The sequence below is a fragment of the Aethalodelphis obliquidens genome, unplaced genomic scaffold (genome assembly GCF_003676395.1).
Source record: "Aethalodelphis obliquidens isolate GAN/ISIS:26980383/991018 unplaced genomic scaffold, ASM367639v1 scaffold4, whole genome shotgun sequence".
Taxonomy (NCBI): domain Eukaryota; kingdom Metazoa; phylum Chordata; class Mammalia; order Artiodactyla; family Delphinidae; genus Aethalodelphis; species Aethalodelphis obliquidens.
The window spans coordinates 53,121,983-53,131,999 of record NW_020837948.1 but is presented as its reverse complement, the minus strand read 5'-3'; the positions used below and the strand labels follow the sequence as shown (position 1 = coordinate 53,131,999).

The 10,017-nt window shown below is 37.2% G+C and overlaps 1 protein-coding gene across 3 annotated transcripts; it reads left to right on the top strand.

Moving 5' to 3' along the window:
* The first annotated feature begins 332 nt into the window (after positions 1–332).
* ZCCHC9 (zinc finger CCHC-type containing 9) lies at positions 333–9,551 on the top strand. Of its 3 annotated transcripts, none has more exons than XM_027100711.1 (6): positions 333–712; positions 1,848–2,254; positions 4,907–5,057; positions 5,365–5,457; positions 7,414–7,482; positions 8,760–9,551. In XM_027100711.1, the coding sequence occupies exons 2-6, from the start codon at positions 1,871–1,873 to the stop codon at positions 8,876–8,878; spliced, it is 816 nt and encodes a 271-aa protein (XP_026956512.1). In that variant the 5' UTR covers positions 333–712; positions 1,848–1,870; the 3' UTR covers positions 8,879–9,551. The 3 variants fall into 3 exon arrangements, with proteins under 3 accessions (XP_026956512.1, XP_026956511.1, XP_026956513.1); XM_027100710.1 differs by having other exon boundaries at positions 1,817–2,254; XM_027100712.1 differs by lacking the exon at positions 333–712 and having other exon boundaries at positions 1,545–2,254.
* Positions 9,552–10,017: the final 466 nt, after the last annotated feature.

Below are 10,017 nucleotides of genomic sequence, written 5' to 3'. Positions count from 1 at the left end.
CACCAAGCACAAATGCTGGTGGTAGCCGGGTTTTTTTTGTTGGGGGGCGCGGGGGGAGGGGTGGCTAGTTGAGATAAAGAGTTGCTCAGGAGACTACAATTTCTCTCTTAAAGGAGAACGTCTTTGGCTCCACAGGGTGGTATTTCAATTGAACGCTGAACTAGCATTGGGCAGGACTATGGGGCACCGCCCTTCACCTAGTAGGGCCCCAAATGTCCTTTTTTACACTTCTATCACAGTGATCCATTCCCACTGCGCTAACAGTTTTACTTTACTTCGGACAGAAAAACGTAACTCCCTCCCGCCGCCAATCCCAAGAAATATTTGCTTTATCTTTCGAAGTCCAGTACAAAGATCATTTCTCAGGGAAGTCTTTCGGGCCTTTCCCACCCCACGGATCCTTCCATCCATCTCGCCCACTATGCTGTGCGTTCCATACAGCACAGATTGCGCACTCTCAACTTCGCGTCTCCGGGGTCCAGAGCGGGGCCCTTCAAACACTGCGAGCTTCACATTTTCTAATTAGCCACATTTACTGGCGCTGAGAGACAGCATAGCGCCTGACAGCCGCACCTCAGCGTGTGAACCAATTGCCCCCCGGAAGTGACGCGCTGTCAGGGATGACGTGCTTCCGCTCCCGACTGTCGCGCCGCCGCAGCGTGACGGGTTTCTCTGGCCTGCCAACTCTGCTGCTCTGGAGGATTCGTGCGTGGTAAGAAGCTGCGCGTGGGGGAGTAAGGTCGTGGGACCCCCCTCTTTCGTTCCCTGGGACGTGGCGGGAGGGTGGAGGGAGTGGCAGCTAGGTCCCCGAAGGCCCCCAGCGCCAGGTGGGGCTGAAGCACCGGGCTCCGCGGCGGGACCAGGCCGCCGGTGACGGGACCCGCCTCAGCTGTAGGAGGTTGGCCGCTTGGGCCGGCGCGGGCCAGCCCCACTGGGACCCGTCGGGTCGAATGGATACGGCCGACCGGGTACTCAGAGCTTCCCCTGTTCCATGTACTCAGGGGAAGGATAACCTTTCTCCTTTTGAACAGCTCCAGCCCCCACTGTGACAGTCACAGGATCTGCAGCGACGAGTGCGCGCGCGTGGTGTAAAGTGGCGTGCACAGCACCACACCTGTTTATTGGCTCCGCCCCGCAGCTTGTGCTGAAGGGATGTAGTGGCAGGAACTGAGGTTTTCCGCACGGGATCCTGCCCTAAAAGAGGGGCGTCTTAATAACTGAAAATTATTTGAAACAGCTGGGCTGGAAGTAGCTTACGCTCTGATTAATAAAAGGAAGACTCGGTATTATCACGTGACTGCAAACACATGTTTTGCTTATCAATCTGCCGGAAAGAGTTGTCATGACAGACTTCAGGTCAAAGGACAGGAGTTGTGTATACTTACTAATTTGCTGTGCAAATTATTTGCGATGAAATGGCAGACTAAGCAAGAAGATTGGAAGAAAGTAGACCTGGGACTTAGAGATAGGAAAATAAACCGCTAAGAAAACTGCAGAATTTGGGAAAAGTAACTTCATTTACTATTACTATGTGATTTAATTTTGGAAATAATTTGGTTTCTTAATGAATTGTTTTCCAGTTTGAAGCAAGTATTTACATCCTTGTGTTTTTTGTTGTTGCTGTTTGTTTTCTTACTGGTGTGGTAGCAAGGGCTAGATTTACATTACAGGCATATCTCTGCAACATGTTATAGAATTAAATATACAGATATATAAATTAAGTTAAAAAGTGTTTTAATAATTAAAACTGTAACATATGGGTACAGGTTATATAGTGATATAGCATGTATCTTTTTTTTTCATTTTTTTATTTGAGATGGTGACTAACTGGCCATGTTATCTTAAAGACGGATAAACATCTGATGAAGCCATGACCAGGTGGGCACGAGTTACTACCACACAGAACAAAAGACCCTTCCCTGCAACATCATGGGAGGACATGAAGAAGGGGTCCTTTGAGGGAAAAAGCCAAAACCTACCAAAGAGTAAACAACTTGAAGCCGATAGTCTGTCCCTTAAAAATCATGCACCCCAAGCAAAACACAAAAAGAATAAAAAGAAAAAGGAGTATTTAAATGAAGATGTGAATGGCTTCATGGAATATCTAAGGCAAAACTCACAGATGGTTCGCAATGGGGAGATGATAGCAGCAGACAGTCAGGAAGTCAGGGAAGAAATTGCAGTTGCTTTAAAGAAAGATAGTCGCCGGGAAGGAAGACGATTAAAAAGACAAGCAGCAAAGAAAAATGCAATGGTAAGATTATCACTTCTACTAAAATGTTACTTTGTATGGCTAGAAACTACTATTCATACACTCAGATATGTATTTTAGCAGAGTCTGATTGTGGTTATGTACTAGACTTATACGGCATCTTTTTGAGGGCTAGTAATGACACTAGGACTTTTTTTGAACACCTTCTGTATGCTAGACACTTGATGTACTGATTAATTATCACAACATACAAAGATGGTGGCATTATTTCCATGTTTTGGGTAGAAAACACTGGTGTGCAGCTAGGTTAAGTATCTTGCTGAAAGCTACTTAGCAAGTAGCAGAGGAGAAATTCAAACCCAGGAAAAGGTGTTAATATTTGATTACTTAGAATCATGGTTGGCACTTTATAAGTATATGCGTTATTAAATAAATGTGAACGTAAATGAGCTGCTAACTCTATGTAGTTCAGCCAAAAGAAAAAAAGAAGATATTTAAACCCAGAGTCTGACTTTAAGACCTATGTTCTCACCCCTTCCAGTAGCCCTTTCTCAAACAGCCATTTTTAGAAAAGTAAGGGGGAAGGTTAAGTACAACAGGTTAGATATGTGTGGTTCCCATTAGTTGGAAAGGATGTCTCCTTTTATCTTTATCCATGAAAAACTGATTGCACAGGAAGGAGATCTAATAAGAATCATACTGGTTAGTAACAGAGCAGAGTAATAGCAGAGTTAAAACTCCTTGAGACTCTCCCTAGTCATTGCTCCCTCCTTCCCCATGTTACACTGAGAGGAGTGCTGGGGGCTACAGGTTTATTTCCGTGGTGCCAAGACCTAGATTTTAAACTGTGTCAGACACAGGAAATGAAATACTTGGTATAATTCTTTCCCTTCTCTAGCAAAGGATTCTTCTAGCAGGATACTACATAAGAATCAGGATTTGTTGCTATTTTACAGTTTTATTTTTTATCAGAATTACTACATGTAGAGCACTGTTTGCACCAGTGTAGATTTGAAATGTTACAGCCTCCATAAATGTGGCTTCTGACTATTTGCAGGATTAGTTTTATGCAGTGTCATATTTAAAGATTCTTTTGTGATAATACTGATAAAATGTTCCTTATGGATAAATTGGGATAGAAAAGATAATCATTTCTATTTGGATCAAGATAGTTTTGTTTAAATTATACAATTTTTAAATATTTTAAAGTCAAGTTAATTTAATGTAAAGATAATTTCATTGACATAGGTGGTGTGGTGAAGTGCATACTTTTTGAAAAAGTTTAGTATTGTGACCTTTTAAGAGAAGTTTTATGTTTTTAATTAAGGGGAAGGACATTGTTTTTCCAAAAAAAAAAAAAAAAAGGAATTCTTTATATTAAAGCGTGTGCTTTAAATAGTATATGGCTTGTTGAGACCCTTCAACTAATTTTCTTGTTTTTCTTTTTAATACCTCAGACTAAGCAGACTAAGCATCAGTTCTATTGTTAATAAGTTGACATCTAGAAATTTACCAGTCCACTCTCCACAATCCCATCTACATTAAATTTAAGGATCATTCAAAAAGTTTGTATTTGGTGAAGATTAGGTTTTTACAGATAAAACCCCAGTCAGTAAGCTGTCAGGTTACTAGAGACAACTTTGACTTCACCAAGAATACAAGACTTCTTATATTGGTGATCCAGTTTTGGGTAGTAACTTTTCCTGCAGTTGTAGAATAAATGAATTCTCTTTGTTTGCACTAGCTCATTTTAAATGTAAAAGTTAATAAAGACTAAAGGGACTCATTCTTTTCCAGTATGTTATTAAACAGGAAAAAAAGAAAGTGAGGGCATAGTTGCAAAATATTATTTTGCCTACTGAATTTGCTTTTTAAAAACCTTGTGCTTATTTCGAAAAAAATTAAATGATGAAATATTTGTTATCCAAAAAATGTACCTTTTTCCAGTTTAAATAAAATACTTTAGCTCTCTACCATCTTTGATTATGACTGATATTCTCATTCATTGCAGCGAAAAATATCCTGCAAATTGCTAGGTAGTGTGTAAAGAAACCAAACCATTGTTCAATGTTAGGCTGGAGCCAAATAATTCATCTTAGAATTATACCTTGAAAATATGCATATATTCTAAAATGAAACATCTATCTATTTATGAATACTAAGGAATATGCATGAAAGATATAAAAATTTAAGTATACATTTTGGTATGAAATATATCTTATGATTCAAATCATAATTTCAATGGAATCACTTGACCCAAATTCATTCAATTATGTGAACTTTAAAAGTGAAAGTATTAATTTTGAGTGATAATTTTTATGGTCATTGTCCATCTCCTCCAGAAAACTCGGTGTTTCTAGGTACAGACAACCCCATTAATGAAATGAATAGTCCATATTTGCTTAATTCATTTAAGCAATTACCTCCTACAAAGACATTTATAACTTGTGTCTGAGACTGAGAGATTGATGGATTGAGGGTTTTCAAAAGCACTGAAACTCTCTGATGGAAATGACATTTCTTATGGTTTAGGAATATGTGAAACACTTTTTTCTACAGATAAAATACTGAGATTTCAAAAAAAGAACTAGATAACTTTAAAATGAGGAATGTTTTAAAGACATTTTTGATGACTAGAATTAATAAAGCCAGTGTAGTGTTGCAGTGTGGAAACTCACATTTTTGTTTTCCTAGGTATGTTTCCATTGTAGAAAACCTGGCCATGGGATTGCAGATTGCCCAGCTGCCCTTGAGAATCAAGAAATGGGCACTGGAATATGTTACCGGTGTGGATCCACAGAGCATGAAATAACCAAGTGCAAGGCTAAAGTAGACCCAGCTTTTGGTATTAATGTATCTTTTTTTCTATCAATTTTTTATTTGGTTAATGGGGAAAGTGGCCAGTAAGTAGCCAACTTGGTTTTTTCATTGTTGACAGGGTTTGTTATGAGTGTGTCACTTAATATTTTGAAATCAAATGAGATTAAACTTTAAATCATGTAAAAACAAATATGTTTTTTAAACACTTTGAGAATACAGTGTTTTAAAATAATATGAATTACATGATGTGTGTATATATATATATGTATATATATATATATATACATATATATATATAAAACTAACTTAACAGGAACTGTTGATTGTTACAGGTGAATTTCCTTTTGCAAAATGTTTTGTTTGTGGGGAAATGGGACATCTGTCCAGATCTTGTCCTGATAATCCCAAAGGACTCTATGCTGATGGTGAGTACTTTTACTCTTATGTCGAAAATGGTGAGTCATCATGCAGTTGTGATTTAGTTTATACTTAAACTTACTCAAGAATTATTTAAAAACTAAATTTATTTAGTTTTTAAATAAATTCTTGAGTAAGTAGCAAAATTTTGAGAATTTCATTATCTTTATCAAGCACTATTCTATGTACTAGACTTTTTGTGTAATGTAACTTGGTATTATTTTTAATACATCAAATCAGAAAAAACTGACATGTATATTTAAAAATATCTGTGCTTGCTTCAGCATCATTTGTGAGAGTATAAGTATCTACTTTTAAACATAACAGAAGCAAAGGGATAATTTCTCAAACTAGGAGAAGATTTAAAAAATAGTGTTGTGAATTTAATCTCAGTCTAGCATACCATTTTGGGTAGAAGGGTTGGTACACACTATTCATATTTGTAGTAACTTTTGTTTTTGAATGTTTTCCTTAGTTAGTTGTCTGGCATGGGAATCAAGTAACTTTCTTAACTTTAGCTCAACTAATGGCTTAAGGTGCCCACAGGAAAGTCTGTGATGTTTAAAGCTTTAAGGAGGAGGTTGTCATCTGTTAATGTGAGTCATTTGTTAATGTGATGCTGGTACCATCAGGTTCTAGAAACCTTGTGTTGTGACTGGGTCCCCTTGCAGAAGTCCAGTGAAAAAGCATAGCTTTGGAGTTAGACCAGTTATAGCCTCAGCACTACCACTCACTAACTGTGGGACTTTGGCCAAGTTAACTTCTCTCTTCTCAGTTTCCTTACCTGTAAAATGGAGATGAGAAAATTGTATTTCATTGATTCTAAAATGCACGTTTTGTTCACATTTTAGTATCTCTGAACTCATTGTATCTTACTATTGGGGCGTGTCACATAATTGGAAGTTTTTTTTTCCAGAGCAATGTAAAATAATGATACATCTTATAATCAGTGGTATCTTAGATTTGATGAATTATGGTATTTTACCTTGAAGAGTTATGAGGATTAAAATATATTATTCAAGTGCCTCTTCTATTTCACTATGGCATCTACAATAGTAAAGAGTCCTGGACCTGGAAGATGCTCAAAAGTGCCTTTCAGTTTTGAACTTAAGAAACAGGTCATATAATATGACTAGTGAGCAAAGATGCCTTTGTATGGTCAACCAAAATGACTAGATATAAAAAAGTGCAGCAAGGGGAGTAGGTCACATAGAAGTGAGAATTCATCCTATTAGGATCATTTTTCTGAGTGAGTCACTTAACATTATGAGCATGATCGTGATAATGCTTGACCGTTAAGCAATAGTGTTCGACCATTCAGTGAAGACTCATTTTAGAAACCAAATGTGTTGTAATTCACAGTCCTGGAATGTTGCTTAAAGAAGGGCAATAGGCATTTTTACTCGAGTTAGGATGCCTGGCAGATAGAAGGTACTGAAACAAAAGTTAATTTCATTCCTTTTGTAATTGCTCACCCCCATCTGACCTGTACAGCAGAGCAGTGGTTCCTAACCCTTTGAGGACCTCATAGCACCTCATGGTTAAACATTCTGATCATTATAAAGAATCTGATTAAAAACTGTGGGCATTCTCCTCAAAAAATGCATCTGCCCACAGATTTTTCAGAGTTCACAAACCCTTCCCTTTCTAACCGTGGTTAAGATCCAGGCTTCTGTGCAGTGGCTCTTGGACACTCCAGAGGACACGTACCTTCCGTCATATCTCACTTCTTTTTCCCACATATGCCCTGAAGGCCAGGGGCAAGAAATGCTGGGTAGGTACAGTTTAGTGCTCTTTGAAGTCAAGAGGAATGGAGAATGGACTTAATAGGAGTAAGTTCCTGGCTCCAGCTACCTTTGCAACTAACAAGGTTGTGAGGACCAAATAAGATATGAAAGTGCTTTGAGACCTTAAAAGCCCTATGTAAGTATTAGAGGTTTTCAATTACTCTGTTCTTTTTATAGGTGGTTGCTGCAGACTTTGTGGCTCTGTGGAACATCTTAAGAAAGATTGCCCCAAAAGTCAGAATTCAGGTGAGATCTCTGGGCCTCCATTTAGAAGGGGTGAGATTAGTATTCCTCTGTGTTTTTGCTGGATTTTGTTATTAATAACTTGTTGATGTACAACTGATTTTAAGGCTGCTTGGTTTCCTACTGCAGTAATGACTTCATCATTTCTTTATCAGCAGTACTAACTGAGCATCAGCTGCTGTTCTCAGTTGGGGAAAAAAATGACCAGTAAGCCCCAGAGGACCCTGATTTTATAAAGCATCTTATTCATAAATATTTTTATTTGCTAACCCATGTATTTAATAATAGAGCCAATCCTGTCACTTGAAGAAAAGTATGAGAAAAGTATTTCTCACTAAGAGAAAATAAGAAATTTGAGAATAACTTACAGTATTCTTATGATTGAGTATCCTCATGTATGCTGTGAAACCAAAAGGATTCAGTTAGTTGCAAAAACTGCCGAAAATATTAAAATTGTGTTCTCTACACAGCATATGGCCAGTTATATTTTCTTCCTAGTGAAATATTACCCTCGGTCATCGAAAACTTCATAAATGTTCACCAAACCTAAGGCAGATTTTTTTGGGATGTGGAGACCATTATTACATTAGTTTACCTAGCTTAAAATGATGATAATCCTGAGTGAAAGAAAGCAATACAGTAGGATAGCCCACTAGTGCTTCTTGGGGAAAAAGCACATTTCTATTTATATCATATAGTCATAGTACCACACAAATAAGTCTGCCCATTCTTACTTCCTACCCCTAGCATTTGAATCTGAAAACCAAGAGTTCTTGTTTACAATCTTGTCTAGAAGAAGATAGTCTTTACTACACTGTAGGCAGTGAGATTGAAATGATGAAGTGGAATTTGAATTCTCCCTCCTGGGAGGATTGCCTCTTCCCAAATGACAAGACTGACAGCAGATGTTGTATAATTTCACAGGTGGAATCTTGTTCATTTGAAACTGATGCTTCATAAGTCTTGCTGTTTACAGACTCTTGGAATTCATTGACTCTATAATGATGAACTTTGGGAAAGAATGAAAGAGCTTTCTCATCAATTTGTGCATTGCAAAGCAGTTGCTGCATTTCCCTAATTGGGATGAGAAATTGCCTGTGGTACTCTGAAATCAAGGGTTATAATCAATTACAGAATTGCTCACTTTCCTTTAGTGATGGAGTCTTCTCTCTTTGTGATTATTCATGTCAAAACTAGTTCCTTTGCTAAACCAATACCAGTCTAGGTGATGTATTTGATGACTGTTTCTCTTACATTCTGACTTTTCTGTGTCTTTACAGATCGAATGGTCACGGTTGGTCGCTGGGCAAAGGGAATGAGTGCGGACTATGAAGACATTTTGGATGTGCCTAAACCACAGAAACCCAAAACAAAGATACCTAAAGTTGTTAATTTTTGATTAGTGCTATCGTTTGTTAGCACCTCATTGTTAAACATTCTGAACTGGGCCTACTTCGTAAGTTGGAGCTGGACTCTCCCTTGGAGTCCTGTATTGTAGATATCAGTATAATCTAGGTGTGGTCAAACCAGTTCCTGAGTTCTGTCCATCAGGGAGCACTACTACAGTTGTTTGGAGAAAATCACTGAAAAAAAGTATAATACGTTCAAAATGGATTTTCTAAAAGAATATATTTTTAACCAACAGAACTTAGGTGTAACTAAGTGGTTATATACCTGATTGTAACAATCATCTTTTTCTAAAAACAAAATTATGCATTAATATGAACTATCCCTAAACATGGGGTACCTGCTTTGCATTTGGAAATGAATTTTTGTTATATTGTTTTCTTGGCTCAAAGCATCAATTTATTGTTATATTAGAAATTAATTTATAATTGCCAAAAAATCTGTATTTTAAAAATATTTAATAAAAACTCACTTGCTATTTACTTATTTTTCTGAATACCTAATTTTGGATTGAATGAGCCATTGTCCATTAATGTCCATGTAACAATCCCTTTGGAAACAGTCTTTATGAATCCTAGATGAGCTTAATTTTTATTAATTTTTGTTTTAGTTTTGACATAAAGAACAAATTAATGAGGTTAAAATAGAAGAGTATCTCAACTTAACAGCAGGTCTTTCTTTGCCCCTGATTTTCAAGAGAGAAATTCTAGCCAAAATTCAGTTTGTGCTATTTAACCAGAATGATGATGGCACATAACAGATTGTCTGTCAAACTTAATAGCATTTTGTTCACATGTTTTAGATGAGTCAGGATGAGATGCAAGCATCATCATCATCAAAACAGAGTTAGAACACTAATCAGAGACCATTAGCTTCTTTGTTTGATTTGATGAATACATGCATACTTAATACATATATTTCACAAGGCTTAAGCCTCCCATTGTAGTGTATAATGGAATGACTGTTGGATTGTGTGTTTCATTTGGAATTTTACCTGATTGGATACATTTGTAATGAAAGGAAACAGCTGTGATTAGTTACTGATGTTTCAAAAGCAAAATATTTACCAAATAAGAAAAGGAACACTTTTCTGTTTTAATGTCTGTACCTCTGAACATTTCTAATCTTAAT

What these genes read in the sequence shown, in the direction of transcription:
- ZCCHC9 (XM_027100711.1), top strand. Translation starts at nt 1,871, where the DNA reads ATGACCAGGTGGGCACGAGTTACTACCACACAGAACAAAAGACCCTTC. An exon ending in CAGCAAAGAAAAATGCAATG is followed by an intron (nt 2,255 to 4,906) that starts GTAAGATTATCA and finishes TTGTTTTCCTAG; the next exon opens with GTATGTTTCCATTGTAGAAA. An exon ending in CCCCAAAAGTCAGAATTCAG is followed by an intron (nt 7,483 to 8,759) that starts GTGAGATCTCTG and finishes GTGTCTTTACAG; the next exon opens with ATCGAATGGTCACGGTTGGT.